General features: G+C 39.1%; 1 protein-coding gene across 1 annotated transcript; it reads right to left on the minus strand.

Moving 5' to 3' along the window:
* Positions 1-19,602: 19,602 nt before the first annotated feature.
* Positions 19,603-21,377, minus strand: LOC134617221 (caspase-8-like). Its single transcript, XM_063462423.2, has 4 exons — positions 21,238-21,377; positions 20,926-21,064; positions 20,144-20,519; positions 19,603-19,751 (listed from the first exon to the last, which is right to left on the minus strand). The coding sequence occupies exons 1-4, from the start codon at positions 21,375-21,377 to the stop codon at positions 19,603-19,605; spliced, it is 804 nt and encodes a 267-aa protein (XP_063318493.2).
* Positions 21,378-24,288: the final 2,911 nt, after the last annotated feature.

Here is a 24,288-nt window from a genome sequence, read left to right on the forward strand (position 1 = left end):
TGGAAAAAAAGTAGAGAAGTTTCATCCGAGTCAGTGAGAGTAACAATCTGAATATAACTACTGTCCAATACAGAGTTTTTTGGCATACTGTATTTGTTAAACACCTCGTGACTCGTGACAGTATGCCATATTGTCTGATTGCTGACAAGAAACCATCAAAAACTGTTGTAGCTTTGTTATTGGTGGCAGCTTTAAGGTAGACAATTAACCTAGAAAAACCATCTATCCCACCATGGACAACAAATCTCCATCTGACAAGGCAGAATTAAAAAAAACAAAAACATTGTTATGTCCCCAGTTACATTTTTACAGAACAATACTACCTTTAAAGGAAAATGTAAGACCAATGTTTAAATATGTAAAGCCTTAGACATGACTATAGCTCATCCTGTAAATTACCTTGTATGACAGTACATTTAAGATGACATTTACAAACTCAAGGCTTCATTTTACAATTTTATACATGCATCCTGTTACTTAAATGGAATAGGGAAAAGTGATGCAAGTACTGACCGAATTAGTTTATGATTTCCATCGATATGCCAAAGGTGATTTGGTGCTGGTACACTGTACTGACGACGCCTTGCAGTCTGAATAGATAACCGTCGCATCATGACCCCTTCTGGATTGACTCGTCTCATTGAATCCATCAGTCGAAATCCTGATTAACAAACAGATCATGTCTTAGTACTACCAACTACAAAAAGACTGTATTGTAAACACTGTAATGCATATGGGACAGATCTTCATTGCTTCAGGTAAGTATCCAGGTGCTGTACAGATTTACTGAGGAGAGAGAATCGTGTACAAACTGGTTCAAAAAGGAACATAACTGCATAACAGTGATGAGAACATGCCTAGTCATTTTTGATGGAAACATTAAAATATCACATCATGGCCACACTGACACATGTTTTCCTGGTGTTTGGATATTCAAACAATATGAGCTTACTTTGAATGTGTATGCCTCTGGATCGTAGATGTCCCATCATCATTCTGCAGCCGGCATTTGGGTGATGACGCTGAATGTCCAGCACTTTTGCATCCAAGTCTTCATCTCCAATAGAAGAATACCTATCAGATTTTCTGCACATAATTTTTTTTTTAGTTTAACAGCAAATCTCAACACAGAGTTTTCCAATTAATAATGAAAGAACTAAGGACGTAAATGTATTCTTGTTTTAGCTTTACTGAAGACACCAGCGAAATCATGATATTTATAACGCTGCTGAAATAGACAAAACCATTTCAATAAACCCGCTACTTAACATCAACTTTGTTATGTGTTATCAGAGAACAATCAGCTGCAAACAGCAATGAAACATTCAACTATGTACTATTTAAAGCACTAATGACCCTGCTTTCTACCAAGATGCGATAAGTAAGTAGCCTATGGAAAGGTGGTGGGTCTACTCTCTGTGTAAAAGGTTCCTACAGGCTCCACTGGCTAAACGTGTCTCAACGCCGAGATGGCGCCGATAGCTTTAGCCGTAGCTACCCCACTAGGTTTAGACAGTTACAATAAAAAAAGCGATAATATTTCAATGTCAAACGTCATAATTAAGGTCAACATCTAAATAATGCTGTGTACAGACTCACACAGGTGTTAAATTACACCGTAAACTTACCTTAGACCTTCCTCCGTCATTCTCCTCCTAATTGTGCTCGGAGACACAGAAAACATATCGGCAATTACCCCGATGGTTATCCCGGACAGCACTAAAGTCCTGAGTGCTGCAGCCGGGATTTCAAGACGTGGACGACCAACATTTGAAGACAGTTCTTCCTCGGCGTATTCCAAACGAACACGGTGCTGAATTGATCTTAAACTTTCCACAATGTTGTCATCGATGCTAACATCTTGAAGAGCAATTATCATCCCAAGCATTTCAGAAACATCATCTAAACGACTCAAAACAGTATCTACTGGTAAATGATCCCTCTCTATCTGATCTGCTAAAATGAGCAGAATTGACTGAAGTTCACACCAGTCCGCCATCTTCCGTGACTTTTGACCTAGCACGTTTTTGCTAGCTGTGGCAGCCGTCCGCGGAGCAGGTATCCAGGAAAACTAGTCGATGGTAAACGATCAGCCAATAGGAGCAAAGGTCCAACCCACTCACACTGATTGACAGACAAAGTCATTCTGCTGAAAAGTCGCATTATGAAATAAATAGGCCATTGGGAAAAACGGGATTTTGAAATAAAGACTGACTTTGAAAAAAGGCCATTTTGGATTAATAACGGCTGGAAATAAATAAAATGCCTCAGGAATAATCTCTGTTATTGTGAAAAATAATGACCATGAAATAATATTTCACAATAATAAGTAAATTTATATAGCAGAATGCAATATATTTCACAATAACGAGCTTTTTTTTCAAAATGTGTTCCATTATTTCACAATATCATTCTCGCATTACATATCTGTGTCTTATTTATTCACATAGTTATTTATTTCATCATGTCCTATTTATTTATTTAATTTTGAACACTTTGGAGTTCCATAGTACTCTCTTGAGAATAATTTTCTCCTCAAAATGCAACATTTGTACTTGCAAAAATTATTTACGTGCGCTTAGAATAGAGGCACAAAAATAACGCCATAGGTTAAACATGATCTATAAGTCACTTCTAAATGTCAATGTTTGGTTTATTTCGGTGTTTTATTGGTTCATGACTAAATCGGTTTGGCTGAGATGAAAGTTCAGCTTCATAACTGGACCGTTTAATTTAATATTTAAGCCTTACTTTGAGAGCTGTCAGTAAACCTCACAAAATTTCGATAACCACCAAACAGCTAAAACAGAAAATGAGAGCAGGTACACGGATTCTGCACAAATACGAAATGAATTAAGAATGCACAGCAAGAAGAATTTTGTGAATGATAATGCCTTGGTAAGTAGATTCATACATCTTTGGAATTGTATCCTCAACCACCATTCTATATTCTTAATTTATTTTATATCCCTGGATTTGCATGTCCCAGTGATCCCAGAGGCTATGTTGCCAAGGACTTTTTGTAACCTGGTAGGGTCTTGCATGGCAAATTGGCCCTGGGTAAGGGACCAGACAGAGCAATTCAAAAACCCCTATGAGCAGAATATCCGGGGCGCAGGTTCCCAGCATAGGGTTGCGGGATCTACCCAGGAGCTAGGCCTGGGGAGGGTGCCCAAGAGTGAGTGACTGGTGGGCAGGCCTTAGTCTATGTGGGCTGGCTGGGACAGCCCGAAAAGGGACATGGGCCCACCCTCCTGTAGGCCCAACACCCACAGGAGGTGCCATAGGGGTCAGGTGCATTGTGTGCTGGTTGGCAGCCAGGGGCGGACACCCTGGTGGACAGACCCTTGGCTACCGAGACTAGCGAATAGGATATAGAATATATTGCGTGAAGTCGAGATGTACCGGCTAGATCGGGCTTTGGAACCAGTGTCCTGGAGAGGGGCTGGACTCTGTCTCAGTCTGGTGTTGGTGTAAACCGATCACCACCTGGTGGTGATTCCGACCAGGTGGTGGGAGAGGATGCTGGATAGACCTGGCAAGCCTAAACATATAGTGAGGGTGCACTGGGAACACCTGGCAGAGGCCCCAGTCCGGCTGAGCTTCGACCCATGCCGAGGGAGACTGGGGACATTAAGTCCGAATGGACCACCTCCATTGCTGAAGCTGCTGCACGGAGCTGTGGCTGAAAGGTGGTTAGGGCCTTTTGTGGTGGTAACACCTGAACCAGATGGTGGACACTAGAGGTTAAGAGAACCATCAGTCTTGGTTAAGACTGATGGTTCTCTTAACCTCTGCTTAAAGCTGTAGCGCCCAGATTACTTACAGCTACTTCGGTGCAACTGATATAAGATGCAGTAAGCTGAAGACCGCTTCAACCGACTGTTTGCTGAAAAATAGTAACGCGACCGCACCACATTTTTTTGTTAGTAACGGTAACGGCGTTGTAACGATAGAAATAGTAATTAGTTAGATTGCTCGTTACTGAAAAAAGTAACACTGTTAGTAACGCAGTTACCTGTAACGCTGTTATCCCCATCACTGGTAATATGCATTTTATATATGGTTAGAAAGTTTCACACAGTTTTTTCATTTTAAATAATCACATTTTTACATGTTTAAATTTACACAAAATTTCAGAAATCTGCACTGTCATCAGTGTTGGGAAGGTTACTTTTAAAATGTGTTCCACTACAGATTACAGATTACATGCCCCAAAATCTATTTTGCAATGTATATTATTACTCAATGAGAGTAATGTATTCTGAACACTTTGGATTACTTAATATACTGTCATGCTTTTTACAACTACATGAATGCACTATTGCTGTGTGATTTATTACTATTACTGAAGCTTACTCACCATACCAATACCAACTAGATTTTTTAAATCTTAATATAAAATGAGTAACAGTAGGGTGGACATTAGGTAATGTTGCACCTTTTGCAGTGATCTCGTATAGAAAACTACTCCTGTATCAGTAATACATTTTCTTTTTGTCTCCTTTCTGAACTGCACATGATTATTTGCAGCTAGCAGGTTGTTAATGTAGCCTTCATTAAAAGTAAAAAATCACACAGCAATAGTACATCAAAGATACTGAATTGGATATAACCCAGGTAGCTACCACAACTTAAACAAGGCAGTTGCAGTAGGGTAACATTAGTTTTTAAAAAAAGATTCCAGCTGAGAGCAGCTTGTTTGCTGGCAAACAGTTTGCATTGCATGGTCAGATTTTGCTCATCTCTTTGTTCTTTAAATGTGAAGTGGTGTCCGAATTTCCAAGTAAGAAATGCATTCCTGTCCGTGCACTGCTGGCTCTGGCTCCACTGTGTAAATGACACCATCAACATTAACCCTCTCAAGGCAGGCATTGCCGATTTGCAACAGTTAAAAACTAACAACCTGATTACCCCACATACATATTTTATGAGGTTTTTTTTTTTACTAAGAAGTACCACTGCAGGACTTGGTTGTGCATTAGCAACAAAAAGTTTAATTTGAGCCTGAGAGGGTTAACAGGACGCTTACATTAGATCAGAGGTCTTAAACTTAAATGAGCTGTGGGCCACTGCTGGCACTGTCATCTCATTGGAGGGTCACTTTAGTGTTTAAGAAGTAAAAAATACACAAACAAACAGAAAAACCCAAAATACTTCTGAAAATGTAGTGTTTTGTTTGTTTGTTTTTATTTCAAATATTGCATAATAAGACAAAACTGCAAACTTGAACCCAATTTTTTCACAGTCTTAACTGAAGCTTTTCATTGAACTACCAAATAAACAAATTGGTAATCTCTTTTGGCCAGACACGTGGCAGCACTTCTGCTGTCATTTTGCTCGTATTTAACAAAATAAAAATGCAGACACAAGTGTACACATTAGTTTTTGACTGCTAGTGAAAATTGTTTTATTTATTTATTTTGTACTCTCTTATACCTCGGCCAGGTCCGCGGCTCCGAACCACAGTAAAGGGACCTCTGGCTAATATGTCGGGTTCCGTGTCGGGCTCATAGCTGGGAACTAGCTTTAATGTCTGGGTCAAATTTGCTAGTGAGAGACAGAGAGAGGCATTAAAAGGCTGCTCCAATGGAAATTATTGTTTTGGAGGTTGCAAACACAATGTACAGTTGAGTCATGACCCCTTACAACTGGACTTGTCAGACACTCTGCACTGGCTGCAGTGGTTATTATTATATTTACATGCTTCCATCTCCCGTTTCTGGTCGGTAGCAACTCATACTTTTTGACTTTCCTTTTTCTCCCTTTCTCGCGCTCACAAACACACATAACACCAGGGGCAGTCCCACACATTCTCCCTGCAACACGAACTACACTGCCCATTAGGCTACATTCTTTAGGGCTATGCCTGTAACACTCTGCTCATATTGCCTTCATATTAAATAATTTTTTGGATATTAATTTTTAAAAATATTTCTTCACGTCATTATGCAGGCCGCAAGACCGCGAGATTGAGACCCAGGCATTAGAGCCTCTTATTGCACGTTTTATTTGGGTTTCCACCGGCGTGGATTACCAAAAAATAAAGAGGGGATAGCCTACAATATGAAACACCACCGTGTTATCCATCTGTTTTTACAAAGTAACTGTATTCTGATTATTACCTTTTTAAATGGTAACTTTAACGGAATACAGTTACACTTATTTTGTATTTTAAATACGTAATGCCGGTACATGTATTCAGTACTCCCCAACACTGACTGTCATGAACAGATTTTTCACTAAAAAATTTAAACCTAATTTTTCATGATTTGTTTGGTTAACCGATTACTCGATTAATCAATGAAATAATCGATAGATTAGTCGATTACAAAAATAATTGATAGCTGCATCCCTAACTCATTGTATACGTCAGGCTAGGGTTGGGTCCAGGGCAACTGTCAGTTTTGAATTAGTTAATTTAGTATCATTTATCAACATTCATACTACCTTTATACTGACCAGAGGTTGAAAAGCAGCCCTGATAGTTCATGTAACATCTGCCTGTATACTGCAGAATGTCCTTCTTCTTCACTTAGTCCTTGCTTTTGGCTTCATTCACTTCCCCTTCTTCATTTCCAAAGTCAACCTTCAGAGTACCATCTAAATCTACCTAGCTACATTCTCCCCTGACACCACCTTGCAGTATCCTCTCTCTTTCAGATTCTGCATAAGATGTAGTTCACCTTTGTGAACCTTTCTCCACTCTTATAATTCATTTTATATTCTACCTTCTTCTTAAAGTATGTGGTAACCACAGCTATTTTTATCGTTTTCACAAAATCCACTACCATGTGTCCTTTTGCATTGTTTGTCCTTAACACCACACCTATCCAATATGACTCTGATTTAAGGCGGTATGCGTGCTTTCACATGGAGAAAAGGGGTGTGTCTTTGGCACCGATGAGGAAAGGGTGCTTCTGAAAGAGCTGACGCACCCCTTTACAAGTGGAAGAGCCCCAACCTTGATAGGGAAGCCCAAACTCTTCTTCATTGAAGGAAGTCGGGGTGATGAATACCAGAGAGGATACTATCCCTGCAGCTTGGAGCCAGGAAAGGATGGGAGGGAGACACAATTCTTCTTGGAAGGAAATGCAGACACGGTGAGAGAGTTTGAGACAGTGCCTTCAGAAGCAGACTTTCTGATAGGCATGGCCACCGTGGAGGATTTCGTGACATTTCGAACCACAGTCACAGGATCAATCTACATCCAGGAGCTGTGCAAGCAGCTGACAACATCAGCAGAAAGGTGAGAGAAATAGTTTAATAGGATACAATGCTACTTTGGAAGAAAACAGTAATATACGACACATTTCACAATTTACTTGATGATATACAGAAAATATTTTAAGTAAGCCTAATTTTATTTATACTTTACTTAGGCACAACTGTCATGTAAAGTGACACAATCTGACATCTTTATAGCACACTGTTATAAACTGTAATTTTTATAGTTTTTGCAATAAAAAAAGATATTTATAAAACTATATTTATGTGCATATCAGTAGGTCTGCTTTTGCTGATGTCAGATGTGCAAGTAAAACATCAGAAAGCACAGTGTTTCAAATATTCCAAAAATTCAAGTTGTCATTTTTAGTGTGTTTCCAATGTTTTTCCTGCAGTCAGGAGATGGATGATATCCTCACTGTCCTGACACGTGTGAACAGGGAGGTCAGCAAATGGGGATGTTTATTCCGCAAATACAAACAAATGCCAGAGCCCAGATACACTCTCACCAAGAAGCTGGTCCTCAAACCTGTCACCCGCCTGTGACCAAAAATAAGTCCCAGATTCACATAGACTTGATGAGCCTGATTTACAGCGTGTATGTATGAATGAATTTCTATTTTGATCTCATCTCAAGAATCAAAGAAAATATCATAGTATATAAAATGTGGTTATAAAATTTAGCTTCTGAAATTTTTATCATACCATTTCTTCTCTCTCTGCCACATAATTATACGCTACTGAATTGTGATTAAGCGGTGGTCATTTGTTTTACAAACCGTTCCTCCACATTTAAAAACTGATTAATAATGCCATTTAATGTGTACATGTCATTGAATTGGGCACTGAGGTGATTAATAAAATGTATATTATTGTGTTTTTATTGGTGTTTACATATAGGCAGAAGTGCCTGTGTCCTACAGTCAGGTCCATAAATATTGGGACATCGACACAATTCTAACATTTTTGGCTCTATACACCACCACAATGGATTCCAAATGAAACGAACAAGACATGCTTTAACTGCAGAGTGTCAGCTTTTATTTGAGGGTATTTACATCCAAATCAGGTGAACGGTGTAGGAATTACAACAGTTTGCAAATGTGCCTCCCACTTCTTGAGGGACCAAAAGTAATGGGACAGAATAAGAACCATAAATCAAACATTCATTTTTTAATACTTGGTTGCAAATCCTTTACAGTCAATCACAGCCTGAAGTCTGGAACACATAGACATCACCAGACGCCGGCTTTCATCCCTGGTGATGCTCTGCCAGGCCTCTACTGCAACAGTCTTCAGTTCCTGCTTGTTCTTGGGGCATTTTCCCTTCAGTTTTGTCTTCAGCAAGTGAAATACATGCTCAATCGGATTCAGGTCAGGTGATTGACTTGGCCATTGCAAAACAGTCCACTTCTTTCCCTTCAAAAACTCTTTGGTTGCTTTTGCAGTATGCTTTGGGTCGTTGTCCACCTGCACTGTGAAGCGCCGTCCAATGAGTTTTGAAGCATTTGTCTGAATATGAGCAGATAATATTGCACGAAACACTTCAGAATTCATTGTGCTGCTTTTGTCAGCAGTCACATCATCAATAAATACAAGAGAACCAGTTCCACTGGCAGCCATACATGCCCACGCCATGACACTTCCACCACAATGCTTCACTGATGAGGTGGTATGCTTAGGATCATGAGCAGTTCCTTTCCTTCTCCATACTCTTCTCTTCCCATCACTCTGGTACAAGTTGATGTTGGTCTCATCTGTCCATAGGATGTTGTTCCAGAACTGCGACGGCTTTTTCAGATGTCGTTTGGCAAACTCTAATCTGGCCTGCCTGTTTTTGGGGCTCACCAAAGGTTTACATCTTGTGGTGAACCCTCTGTATTCACACTGGTGGAGTCTTCTCTTGATTGTTGACTCTGACGCACATATACCTGCTTCCTAGAGAGTGTTCTTGATCTGGCCAACTGTTGTGAAGGGTGTTTTCTTCACCAGGGAAAGGATTCTTTGGTCATCCACCACAGTTGTGTCCCGTGGTCTTCCTAGTTTTTTGGTGTTGCTGAGCTCACCAGTGCGTTCCTTCTTTTTGGGAATGTTCTAAACAGTTGTTTTGGCCACGCCTGATGTTTTTGCAATCTCTCTGATGGGTTTGTTTTGTTTTTTCAGCCTAATGATGGCTTGCTTCACTGGTAGTGACAGCTCTTTGGATCTCATCCTGGCAGTTGACAGCAACAGGTTCAAAAAGCAAACAGCACACTTGAAATGAACTCTGGACCTTTTATTTGTTCATTGTAATTGGGGTAATGAGGGAATAACACACACCTGGCCATGGAACAGCTGAGAAGCCAATTGTCCCATTACTTTTGGTCCCTTAAGAAGTGGGAGGCACATATACAAACTGTCATAATTCCTATACTGTTCACCTGATTTGGATGTAAATACCCTCAAATAAAAGCTGGCAGTCTGCAGTTAAAGCATGTCTTGTTCGTTTCATTTGGAATCCATTGTGGTTGTGTATAGAGCCAAAAATGTTAGAATTGTGTCAATGTCCCAATATTTATGGACCTGACTGTATATTTAAAGTTGGGGAGACATCATGCTTTATGTGCCGCTGGTCTAATAAAATCAGCAATAACTTTTCAGAGTAGTCTATATCACCTGAGGGAGAACCAGACTCCTTCACCCTCTATATGCTCTGGTTTCAGACTTTCAAGCATCCAACCCACAACTTCTTATGACTAATTACAGATATATGTTAAGTACAATTTCAAAAGGAATTACATGACAATTATTATAAGCAAATGACTTTCTTTTGGGACATGAGTTCAATAAATAAATAAAAAGGAAAATTTCACTGTCATATATATCATTTTCAACCCTTTATTTGTAGAAACGTGTGATATTTTGTTAGGTCCTGTGTATGATATACAACAAATGAACTTCTATACTTAATGACTCAAAACAAAAAGAAATATAATAATAGACAATTATAAAAAATGATATATTTTTTTAAAAGGAATGACTGCTGTTGTTTTTCTTTATAGTTTAATTCTAAATTTTGGTTTTGGTGTTTAATTATTCCAAATTCCTCAGCCCTTTTTTATTCAAGTATACAGTGACTGTCTCACAACTGGCCTTTAATGGGAAATTAAACTGGCTATAAATCCCTAAAGCTGTAAACATGTTTATTCTTTTAGAATAGAATAGAATAGAATTCAACTTTATTATCAGTGCACATGTCACAAGTACAAGGCCACGAAATGCAGTGTGCATCCATCCAGAAAGTGCTTTAGCAATAATATAGATATATTACAGAATATGGATCTATTATAGGTATTTTACAATGTACACGGTATGAAGGTATATTATGAATATGATATAACTATAAGTATGTACAGGCTGTAGTGAGTGTACAAGCTATGTACAGGATATAAATATGGTTAAAACTATGAAAACTATACATAGTTTGCAGTATAGTGTTTTTGTAGTGTTGGGCATTTTAACATGAGTCTGTGAGGCCTGAAATGAGCTTCACCCTGAGGAAGAAACTTGTGCTGCCACCTGGGTGCAACAGAATCACCACAAATCACCATGTAAATCACCGCAGCACACCTTACTCCATAATTAAGAATAGATGATTAATTCAGGGTTTCATACCATATTTCTTGCAATATTTTCTGTCCGTTTTTATCATTCTAAATCTTTTGTTTTTCTAAATTTTAAAGTTACATGGAGTCAATTCTAAGTCAGTCAAAACAGTTTAAGCTGACTTATATTTACATGCTTTATTCTTATTAAACTACTTTAAAACTAAATGTAAAATTATGTTAATATTCCCACATGAGGAGAATAAGACCAAAGCATCTTGCTTTGAGTCATTTTAATTGTTGTAACCTTTGGATTCATGTGTGATTGACTTCATTTTCAGGTTTAGTGTCTGATTACTTTAAATGGAACATAAATATAGCGGGAATATTTTTGTGTCTTTAGAAGTTCTGTTTTTTTAAATTAATGGCCAAAGGACATTCAGTAATCCTACAAACGTCACTACTGTTTAGTTTTCTGTCTTCATTTATGTCTGAAGTGATAGCAGAGCTTTACATTTTCATTTTTCAGAAATCCCTCAGAACATGGTATATTATATTTAAATGGAAACTAACACTGTGATAACTTCTAACCCTGTTAAACTTCATAATTCCTGTTTTCATGGATGCCTTAATGTTAAACTTAATTGTTACACCTGGTAGAGCAGCTAGATCGATCATTTTATGAAAGATGAAAGAATTTAGACAGTTTGTAACTCTCAGTGACGCTGCAGGGTTAGTTTGACTTTGAGAACTGAAGAGGAGTTTGGACCCAGAAACAGCTATGTCACGGCCGGGTGTGCCGGTGTGTTTTTGGAACAGGACCCAAAAGCAGATGCTGACAGAGGAGTTGCAGGTTTTAACAAAAAGCAAGCCTTTATTCCGGCTGATAACAGTAGCAACATAAAACTATGAATAAACTGTGAAAAAACTATAACCAAAATGTGAACACTATGACAACTATGGAAGACTATGACTTCTGTGGAGAGATTAACAGATGACCTGACAATGGCTGTGTCCAAATTCAGGGGAAGGATGCTCAGAAGGATCCTACCTACGTCATATAGGTAGGATCCTTCGTCGGCCGGTGTCCGGGTAGGACGGAAGTGAGCATCTGTGAAATTGGACAGCCTTCTAGCCTTCATTTAAGTCCGCCTTTACTTCCGTTTTTTTCCGCTCGCTAACGCCACAGCACGAAAACTGAAAAATGGACAGAGAAAAGGTGCTCCGTGTGTTGTGTACCATTTTAATTTGGAGGAGATACAACACCGGTTTCAACGTCGCCGGCATGTTTGGTACCTTAGGCTCATCAGAGACAATCATACAGTCAGGTCCATAAATATTGGGACATCGACACAATTCTAACATTTTTGGCTCTATACACCACCACAATGGATTCCAAATGAAACGAACAAGACATGCTTTAACTGCAGAGTGTCAGCTTTTATTTGAGGGTATTTACATCCAAATCAGGTGAACGGTGTAGGAATTACAACAGTTTGCAAATGTGCCTCCCACTTCTTGAGGGACCAAAAGTAATGGGACAGAATAAGAACCATAAATCAAACATTCATTTTTTAATACTTGGTTGCAAATCCTTTACAGTCAATCACAGCCTGAAGTCTGGAACACATAGACATCACCAGACGCCGGGTTTCATCCCTGGTGATGCTCTGCCAGGCCTCTACTGCAACAGTCTTCAGTTCCTGCTTGTTCTTGGGGCATTTTCCCTTCAGTTTTGTCTTCAGCAAGTGAAATACATGCTCAATCGGATTCAGGTCAGGTGATTGACTTGGCCATTGCAAAACAGTCCACTTCTTTCCCTTCAAAAACTCTTTGGTTGCTTTTGCAGTATGCTTTGGGTCGTTGTCCACCTGCACTGTGAAGCGCCGTCCAATGAGTTTTGAAGCATTTGTCTGAATATGAGCAGATAATATTGCACGAAACACTTCAGAATTCATTGTGCTGCTTTTGTCAGCAGTCACATCATCAATAAATACAAGAGAACCAGTTCCACTGGCAGCCATACATGCCCACGCCATGACACTTAGACCACAATGCTTCACTGATGAGGTGGTATGCTTAGGATCATGAGCAGTTCCTTTCCTTCTCCATACTCTTCTCTTCCCATCACTCTGGTACAAGTTGATGTTGGTCTCATCTGTCCATAGGATGTTGTTCCAGAACTGCGACGGCTTTTTCAGATGTCGTTTGGCAAACTCTAATCTGGCCTGCCTGTTTTTGGGGCTCACCAAAGGTTTACATCTTGTGGTGAACCCTCTGTATTCACACTGGTGGAGTCTTCTCTTGATTGTTGACTCTGACGCACATACACCTGCCTCCTAGAGAGTGTTCTTGATCTGGCCAACTGTTGTGAAGGGTGTTTTCTTCACCAGGGAAAGGATTCTTTGGTCATCCACCACAGTTGTGTTCCGTGGTCTTCCTAGTCTTTTGGTGTTGCTGAGCTCACCAGTGCGTTCCTTCTTTTTTGGGAATGTTCTAAACAGTTGTTTTGGCCACGCCTGATGTTTTTGCAATCTCTCTGATGGGTTTGTTTTGTTTTTTTCAGCCTAATGATGGCTTGCTTCACTGGTAGTGACAGCTCTTTGGATCTCATCCTGGCAGTTGACAGCAACAGGTTCAAAAAGCAAACAGCACACTTGAAATGAACTCTGGACCTTTTATTTGTTCATTGTAATTGGGGTAATGAGGGAATAACACACACCTGGCCATGGAACAGCTGAGAAGCCAATTGTCCCATTACTTTTGGTCCCTCAAGAAGTGGGAGGCACATATACAAACTGTCATAATTCCTACACCGTTCACCTGATTTGAATGTAAATACCCTCAAATAAAAGCTGGCAGTCTGCAGTTAAAGCATGTCTTGTTTGTTTCATTTGGAATCCATTGTGGTTGTGTATAGAGCCAAAAATGTTAGAATTGTGTCGATGTCCCAATATTTATGGACCTGACTGTATATCCAGGTAAAATTATTTTCTTTAATCTACATGCATTTAGTAATTACTTAGCTAGTTTCATGGATAATTTCAGTGACTGAATTATTGCCGGTCACTCTTATACATTTACTGTACTATATGTATTATATAAAATATAAAATATATAAACTAAATCTCTTTGAAACTTATAGAATCGAATCTTTGGTTCCGTTTTTTACATAGCACTTTATCAAACTGTTGTCTGCTACAGAGTTACAAGTACTGTACTAGTAGTAATATAGCATCCACCATCTTCTGCTTGCATATTTCTGAAAACATCTTAGTGGTGTGGCAGCCGTCGATTGAGCCAGCCCTGCCAACCCTGTGGATGGACGATGCAGTGGACAGTGGGAGTAAGCAGCTCTCTTTGCAGACCACCCTGTGTGATTCTACCAGAAAAGACAAAGCGCAGGTCTCAGTTGCGGCACCCCATCCACGTCTGATCTTGCTTTGGCAGATCCAGCAACACTGCCAGACAATTCCTGTAATCTATTACAGTTGTTAAAGAAACGGTCCAGGAACAGGTCACTCAGGTTAATCCTGTGTGAACAACTGTAAATATTGTTTTTCCTTCTCTTAATATTGTTGGCGTATTAGAAATATTGTTTAATTTTTATTGTTATTTACTTTGTCATTAAATAAATATCCATTCAAAATTGTTCAAAGTTAGCATTATGCTCATACATGTTACAAATACCTGTAAATACAAGTACATTGACAATTATTGTTTGTTGTATTCAATTTATTCATAACATAAAACTTTTAAACTAACACAACACACATTACAACGTAACAAATATATATTTAAATAAATACATTTCTTAATGCATAACTCATTTTGGAACTAATCTTTCAAGAATTGAAAACAGTCTGTCCATCCTTTTCCTGCTCTCCTGCGCTCTCCCTGTCTCTTTTCCTCTTTCTCCCGGTTTTGGGTGGCTGACTCACTTCCTCATCGCTTTTTGGTCACCCACTGCTGTGCTTGGCCCTGGAGTGTCCTATCAAGAAGATAATTCATACAAAGTATGTATGCGTGTTAAGTTATCCCATTTCTTTCTGGCCTGCAAGGGGGTGACATTCCCCTGCAGGGCTATCTTCTCCAGAACTGTCCTGATCACACACAACAAATAAGAGAAGAGAGAAAACCCATGGCAACTATGTTAATCCCTAAATCCAGAAATTTTCAAAGCAGAACACAAGAGGAATACCGTCTGGACATCACAAGTTCTGTGCAGCATGAGGGTTAATAAAACTGTACTCATATTAATATGTTGTGTAAATTTATTTATTCATGTACCTCCATTCCACATTAGCCGAATTCTTCACCCCAGTGAAGAGGTGATCACTATCTCCTCATTTTAACAACCTATCACAAAAAGTTTAATTCGCAAAAATCAAGACAAACTATGACCACAGTTTGGTCAACGGAGACAAAACAAAACAAAACAAAACAAAACAAAACAAAACAAAACAAAACAAAACAAAACAAAACAAAACAAAACAAAAAAACGGAGCCAAAAGTCAAGAGAACATCACAAAAATGCACAGAGAAGCTCCAGAGGACGACCCGGAGGTTGGCAACACAATACAGTGGTCCCTTGCTATAACGCGGTTCACTTTTTGCAGCCTTGCTGTTTTGCTGATTTTTGTTGGTGCAATTTTGCATGCTTTTTTTTTTTTTTTTTTTTTAAAAACAGCACATTGTGTTCTTCGTCCTGATCGGCTGTAGATCAGTGTCAATCAATCTCCTCCGTGTCTCCTGTACAGTACAGAATGCATTTCGCTTGTCAAATTTACATAAATCTTCGATCGCTAGCAGTATGACTCTGAAGTGCTGTACTGTACGTTTGTAAGTTTTCTCCACAACAACACAAAACGTTTTGCACCGTCAAGGGCACGTGCGGTAGCACCCAAAAGGCAGAGGAAGATGGTGACCACCGCACAAAAAGTTGGACTTCTACCTTCCTTTAGGATGTCCAGAAATTACCGTATTTTTCGGACCATAAGGTAGACCGCATTATGAGGCGCATTAAGCAAAACAAAACAGTCAGATAAGTCAAACTTTATTCAACTCATTCTTCTTACTTCCTCCACTTCCGTACCATTGATTCATTAATGTTGAATTCTCTTGCAGCTGCTCTATTCGCATGTTGTTGCAGTATATTAATGACTAACCTCGTATTGTGGATGGATTCTGCTGATGAATCACTGCTGTTTAGTTTTCTGTCTTCATTTATGTTTTAACTGTTTTGAGAAATCTCTCAGTCAGAACATGGTACATCATGTTTAGGTGGAAACTAGCGAGCTAACTCCCTGCTAACTTCTAACTGTAATAAATTCTGTTTTCATGGATGCCTGGATATTAAACTTAATTGTTACACCCGGTAAAGCAGCAACACTGATCATTTTATTAAGGATAAAAGAATTTAGACAGTTTTTAACTCTCAGTGTTCGTTTGACTTTGGGCACAAGACTTTTGAGTTTTGCACCCAGAGGCTCCTGACTACAGTAGCCGTGATGTTCCAATAATATATCAAGCGGTGTGGCTTCATAGCTTACCAAAGTTGTAATAGAACATTTTTTTTTACAGATTTTTGAGCGCCGTGTACTACATAAAATCGGTTGGAGATCAGTAAGCACAATCAGAATTCATACATAAGGTGCACCGGATTATAAGGTGCACTGTCAATTTTTGAGAAAATTAAAGGATTTTAAGTGCGCCTTATAGTGCGGAAAATACGGTATACAGTTCAAACTCCTTCATTGTTTGCATTTTTCTAAAACAAAGCTAGGCATTGCTTTTCCATCTGTTTCCTCATTGTGTGATAAATGCAAAGCAATGGAAGGAACCCTTGGCCGCCTTTTCTGGCCCTGCCCTACAATCAGGAGTTTCTGGGCAAAGATATTTAATATATATACAGAAAACCATATATATATTAAATATATATTATGACCTAAAATTAAAGCCAGATTGTATACTTACAGTGCTAAGCTGCTGCCTAACCTCATTGGCACTTGGACATCCTCTTCAGAAAGCCTTAATATTTGGTATGATTGTAGCTAAAAGACTTATTCTTAGAGCCTGGAAATCACCATCTCCTTTCTTGTTTAGGCTCTGGCTATGTGAGATGATTGCATGTTTGTATATTGAAGAGGTTCGTTATCGTCTGGCTGACAAGCATTTTAAATTTGTCTAAATCTGGGGTCCTTTTCTGAATCATATTATCGGGGATTCAACACAATCTTTAACCCATTTGACTGCACTTTGTGTTTATGTGAAACCACACTTCTGCCACACCCTGATTCCTTCCTGGACTTGTTCCCCACATCTTTTGGACTTTGTGAACTCTCTGTTTCCCTGTTTAACTTCACACAGAAGATCATTTTCTTTGGACACTAGCATTTTTCTTGAACTTTTGATTTGAACTGGCTAACCGGGGTTTTTTCCCCTTGTTTTCCTGTTCTGGTTTTTTTTGTTTGTTTGTTTTTTCATTTTTGTCTTTCTTGCTGTGCTTGGATGTTATTGTTTATTAATTTTCTTTCCTTTGTCTGGTGTGATTTTATGTAATCTTGCCCTTAAAGTCTTATAAATAAACATAAAAAATTGCAAAACCCTTAGCTATGTATTTAATAAAACCTGTGTAACTTTGCTCTGCTTCAGTTCAGCATCAGGTAATGTTCATATGTTAATTCAGGGCAGATGTGAAAAGTTTTTCTTACTGGAACTGTGGAAGCAGGCTGGGCTCTGGAGGAATCTCTCTGAAGGCACACACACACAGCAAGGCCTGAAAGGCGCTGACTTATTTTCATCATTCGCATGTCACATTACTGAATCCACGCGCTCTCCTAAAGTGCCCTCTGCTGCTGGCGCATGAGTCTTCCACACTTTGCAGAGTTTTGACTACATTCACCTGATATGAGCTGTTATTATTTGGATTCTGAAGTTTTACAAAGCGATGTAAACAAGCTCATCAAATATGCTGAATTTCTCTCAAGCTAATGAAGGCCAGCGTTATGATGAAGCTGATATTTACATGCGTCAGAAGTAACCCGAAAACACCTTTTATATGTGCCCTCAGCAGATCAGCTCATTCATGATAAGGAAGATTTAAGTGAGACATATTATAGAATACTGTGCAAGCCTTTAATTTCTTTATGTTTTGCTTCCAAGGAGCCAAACTTTGTCATTTTTCAAAATGACCTTGAACAATAATCCTACAGGCTTTCTGAAAGTCTTTCAAAGGGTGTTTTGTGGACATTGGCTGCTTTTTCACTCATTTTCAGTCCAATCCTTGTGTCTGACCTGAGGAATGTTTTTCCGTTAGTATTTTTAGACAATTTATTGTTAGCAGCCTGTTCCAAAAGCACGTCTCTTCAAATTTATTGGATGCATTGTGTACTGTGTGTCCTTATGAAAAGGACAGAAGAGGAATTAGCAGGTTTTTAAAAACTATTTACAACAGTATATGAAAGTCATGTCCCTAATAAATATGAAGAAAATCTAGCAAAGACCTGAGAGATCTGGCCCTTCAGTTTATCCAGCTGCTGTTCACTGAAGCCTCATCAGAAAAAGTCTTAGTGGAAGGGAGGCTGTCAAGAAACCATTTTTAAGGAAGGGAGATGAGAAGAATGGGTTGAGGCATGCCAGATTACACAAGAACTGCAATGAAACCAGTCCATGTCTTATGCAGTGGCAGATCCAAATTCTAAATTTTTGGTTCAAATGATGAGTGATTTATATATGACGCTTTTTTCTTCTCCAAGCACTCAAAAGTGCTTTATACAACCTGTCTCATTCACCTGTGGCTGTCACTGTGTACAGAGGTCGAGAGGGGGGTACAACAGTGTCTATATGGTGTATCTCTGTCATGGCTTGAAGCTGCATTTTATGCTACGTTTACACTAATCCGGATGAATTTGAAAACTGCGTTTTCGTCTAAAAACACTCAGTGTCCACACTATCATTTTCAATCGTTTCCGAACAGTTGTTCATCCACAATGAAACGACTAAAACCGGTTATGTTCCTGTATTGTGCATCCATGAAAAGTAAGATGATTCGACCTGCATCATTTCTGTCTGCTGTTTAGACTCTTTGAAACATCGCGGCAAAATGTTGAGGAAAAGCACCAAGTTTTTTAAATGGACTGACAATGAAGTGGCGTTGTTGCTGCGATTAACACAAAAGTACAAAGTTGCAAAAGCGAGTGAGACATAAAGAATTTGAAGAAAAGCTATCTGGAGCATGTACAGACTGATATTAATCTTTAATAGGGCTGTCAAAATTGAGAGCAAACTAAACAACTGCTGTATAATGCCCTCCACTATCTTTGTTTAATTGGTCACATGACTGCATCATATGACTAAAATGTGTCATTGTTTTCGTAAAGCCTCCGGGTTGCTGTCCACACTGCGACACAAAAACAACGTTCTCAAATGTATCTGCTTTGGAGAGCTTTTTCAAAAAGTTCTGTTTACCTTGACCAAAAACGTCGTCTGAGTGTGGAAAGAAGGCCAAAACAGAGAGAAAAAGATGCGTTTTCAAACGAAAATGCATTAGTGTGGACACGGCCTTAACCTATTGCACCTCTGCACCTGTGAACATTAAATAATACAAACCACTTAAATGTTTTTTTTATTTCATGACGAAAAACCAAACAAACATGTCTTTCCTATTAAAAATTTCATTTAGGTAAATAGCACTATAGGCCCAAGAAAGAATGTATGATTCTGAGGCGAAAAACATTTTTCTATGCAGGAATTGTGTAGACTTGCAGTGTTGTATTTGGTCACAGTCAGGTCATATATATTTGAGGATGAGCTTCTTGGTGAGAGTGTATTTGGGCTGCGGCATTTGTTTGTGGGATGAATACACTCCTTTGCTGATCTCCCTGTTCACACGTGTCAGGACAGTGAGGATATCATCCATCTCCTTACTGCAAGGACAACATGAGAATAAAAAAGGACACATTTTGAATAGTTGGAAAATTTTAACAAAACACCCAACTCATGTCAACACCATGTCTGAAAGCACCAAAATTGATTTGATGCATTTGATTTGTCTTTGTGTAAAAATGAGTAATTTTGAAACAGTTAAAACCGTGCTTTTTGTAAAACTCAAAGCTCAAGGTCTTCACTTCAATCACATCATGATTGTGTGAAAATTTATTGAGGGGTTCTACAAAGGAAAAACTACTACATTTGTGTCTTTGTCCAAAATTCTATGGACCTAACTGGATGTAACAGAAATTACATTTAAAAAATCTACTTTGTAGGAAACTACTGCACTATGACCTGGTCTGCCATAAAGAAACTAATCATTTTAACTCAACTTTTTGCTGCTATTTCCAGCTGCCTGCACAGCTCCTGGATGTAGATCGATCCTGTAGCTGTGTTTCTAAATGACACAAACTCCTCCACAGTGGCCATGCCGATCAGAAAGTCTGCTAGTTCAGGCACTAGCACTGCCTCGTCAGGGATTGAGGCGTCAGCTTGCCATGCTTCTTTGTTTTGGTTCTCGTCCTCTCTGCTGCTGGGAGGGTATCCTTTCTGCTTTCCATCACCTTGACAGGCTTGAATGAAGAAGAGTTTGGGCTTCCGTGCCAAGGTTCGGGCTCCTCCACTTGTAAAGGGCTCCGTCAGCTCTTTCAGGAGCACCCTTTCCTCATCAGTGCCAAAGACACACCCTTTTTCTCCATGTGAAAGCACGAACACCACCTTAAATCAGAGGTAGATATATGTTTTATTATTTATACTAACAATACTGCTGACATTGTCGATGTAGCTGCTGTTACAATCACAGAGACATGCACTACATGGTGACATTTTGAGAAATGTGCTGATCTAAGACCTTTTTGAGAAGACAGATACCACATATCTGTACAGTAAATGTGAAACAATAGCTGAAAAAAACCTGAAATGTAATATTGATAAGTTATGGTTTTATGGTAAAGTATTTATAGGTTATGTTTATGGTAAGAGCCTCAGAGCTTACAGCTTGTATTCTGTATGGCTGTGGTGCCAGTCTTCTCAGATAACTCTTATTTCAAACTAAATTTCAAAATAAGTGTAAATGTATAAAATGCATGAAGTACTACAACTCTGAAGGTGTGTCACTACGCACCAAGGCATCATGATCTGAAAAATTAATCGAGCCAAGATTATTTATTTCCTTTTTCATGTTATCCGCAGTCAGGTTGTGGTGTATCTTCACTTGAAAACCTAAGCGAGTGAACACTTTTGTCAGAGCATCTGTGTCAAATAGAAAAGAAGCAAAAGAAGGGTTATAAGTAGATTACATGGTCATGGCATATGTATATGTGCATTAATTGGTACCGGGCTCAGGAGCGTCCAGATAAAACAGTCATACATAGGCTGTGTCCCAATCCAGCGACCGCACGCTTTGTAGTGCGCATTTGGAGACCAATTACGTTACAGCGACACGACGACGGCTGTCCCAATTCGAAGTGTACTCCAAATGCGGTCGACAAATGCGCCGTCGATTTCCCCAAATTTGAAGTGTGGTACGGTGTAGCTGTGTCCCAAAATGTAGGCTGCGTCCTCCGGAGGTCGCATTTTAAGTTTTAATATTACTCTTATTAATCTTCTGGGTCACAAAATAAACTTTTAACATATTTTCAGGCGAGAAAGTAGCCGTGTAAACTTTAAATATCTGCTTGGTTTATCAAGACATCGCATATTTGCAAAAGTGCGCCGATGTTTTCGGAGATGTCTGTAATCCACCCGCTTGATAGCTTGCCAGGGGGTTCAATGGTCACTCGACCCAGCAAGAGCAGTGGACTCCCGGCTTCATCGTTTTCAGAATCCCGCTGTCTTTCGCTACTCAGGTTAAACATGATATATAAGTCACTTAAAAATGTTATTGTTTGGCTTTTTTCGGTGTTTTATTTGTTCCGGAGCAAATCGGTTTGGCTGAGATCGAAGTTATTAGCTTAGATTAGATGAAATAAAGCTTTATTAATCCATCGGGTGGGTTCCTCCGGGATTTTCACACAGCTGAATAAACGTCTGTCAATAGAAAATTGTCAGTATAATCTTTTAATAATATAAGTTTGCATATGATAGACTACTACATGATGAACTCTTTATAACTCAGACTGTTTTGATTCACTGTGACCCGTTATCATACAGGGAAGGAGCAGTACCTGCTAGATAAGAGCTTAATGAGCAGTTTCACTTTTGTACCAGGTAGAGGAGCCTCTCCTGGCACACGCACGCACGCACGCGCACACACACACACATATATCCGCACATGCTCACTCATCAACATTCCACTGAACAAACGTATTCACTGTTGTATTACTCTTCTTGTGTATAAATAAAGACCAGGGCAGTGGCAGAGTGCGAGTCTCGGAGCCCTCACTCCAAGTGCAGGTGCTCTGTAACTGCCCTTGCATGCAAGTAAAACTGTGTGTTTCTCCTCTCTGATTCTCAGCTGAAGAAGTGTCTTAGAGTACATCTCTTGACATTTATTTTGGTCCTTCGAGCCGGATCAGAAATATCAGAACTGTTATCTGTGACTCTGTTCCAGGATTTGGCACACTGTTTCCTGACGCCGTGGGAAGCCAGCACCGAAGTCTGTGCACAGCCCTCTTAGACGAGGCCGAAAAGACCTGGGACGTTAAATTCGGGTCCAGGCCGGTGTTTTTAGTCTGGTCCACGGCGGTGGGATTCAGTCTGACGATCCGAACCACCAGTGAGACGTCTGAGGGTGAGAAACACTATTTTGATATATAAAACCGCCGAGAAGGTTTTAAGAAATGCGCAAAATAGGTTTACTGTAGCCGGAATTACTTTGTGAAATGCGCAAAATAGGTTTACTGTAGCCGGAATTACTTTGTGAAATGCGCAAAATAGGTTTACTGTAGCCGGAATTACTTTGTGAAATGCGCAAAATAGGTTTACTGTAGCCGGAATTACTTTGTGAAGTGCACAAAATAGGTTTGCTGTAGCCGCAATTACTTCGTGAAACAAATTAAAATAGATTAGGATTCGCCGTAAGGAACCAAATTAGATTTAGGCCTTAGAGGTAGCCGTAATTACTTCATAACAAATTGTAAAAGCGCGCAAATGTCTGTGTGTGTATGTGTCTGGAAGTAAGTTGATTTTACAGCACAATACGCTGCTGAACTACTTCCTTTTTATTTTATTTTTATTTTTATTTTGTTTCGTTTTCTTTGCTTGAGGCTCACGTACTGGTGACAAAGAGAACGGTTGAGCTTTGTCTCGTGAAACTGATACCGCTTCATTGTTAGAAGTGAAGTCGAAGGCCGTATCAGCAACCACTCTGAAGTCAAGCGTGCCAGTGAAAGCCCAGCAAAATCTTTGAACATGGAGAATAAACAAGCAAAACTAACACCTGATGAGGAATGTTTAGAAAAACAACAAACCGGAGCAGGAGTAATCCAAAAGAAAGGGAGAGGAATGTTTAGTGGAAGAGCAAGAGGTAGAGGCAGACCTAGATACACACCAAATGGTGACTTTAGTACTACATGCTGGAGGTGTGGAAAAGAGGGACATTTTGTACGTGACTGTAAGAAACAAAGAAGCAGTTCAGACTAGGAAGAACATAATAATCCCTCATCAAGTAAAAGATTAGAGATCAAAGTTTAAAAAGGGCTGGATACAGACCCAACTGAATACACATAAATACAAGAGGAATAAAGTGGAATAAACAAAAGGTTAAATTAAATTAGAGCTTATCTCTACTGTATTCAAACTAATAATAGGAAGGATAACAACCTGTCAATTGGTATTAACAATGAAACAACGACCATGCTCAGAATGAATAGAATGAATGAAAGCAGATAATTCACACGAAAACATATTAAATAAAATAGAGAGATGCATAAGGTATGTTAAGGCTGTGTCATTGTTCAGCCAAGGAAAAGGGAAATGTCTCCAGCTTGGGAAAGGGTGAAACTGCAGATCACCCGCAGCCCTCGGTGGATACAAAATAAAATATAAATAAAATATTGTAATATATTATTGCTGTTATATATATATATAAAAAAGATAATAACATTAATAATGAAATAATATTAATATGAAAAGGCACCTCAGTCAGTTATGATGTGAGGTGGATAATTGTTGAAAGTAGTCTGTATCAAGCTTAAGGTTTGCTCAAATTCAGTACAATGACATACGAGATGAAGAAAATAAAGAAAATTTCTAAAATCAAGTACATAGAGGCACTTGACCCGTTTGAAAACCTGTTATCCTAGATGAGACATTGCTGAAATATAGAGCACACCTATACTAACAACTAACAAGCTAAACCCTGTATACAACAGCTAAAGCTACAAAATTGAGAAGCTGAATTAAATATGTGGTCACTGCTAAGCTGATGAGCAGGTTACACATTTTTTACAGCAGGAGCTACATAAGAACACATCAGAGGGAGGGAAACAGCTTTTAAAGCTCAAACATGCAGCTGTCTGTGGGCTCAGTTTTTTCCCTCACACTT

The sequence above is a fragment of the Pelmatolapia mariae genome, linkage group LG18 (genome assembly GCF_036321145.2).
Source record: "Pelmatolapia mariae isolate MD_Pm_ZW linkage group LG18, Pm_UMD_F_2, whole genome shotgun sequence".
NCBI lineage: Eukaryota > Metazoa > Chordata > Actinopteri > Cichliformes > Cichlidae > Pelmatolapia > Pelmatolapia mariae.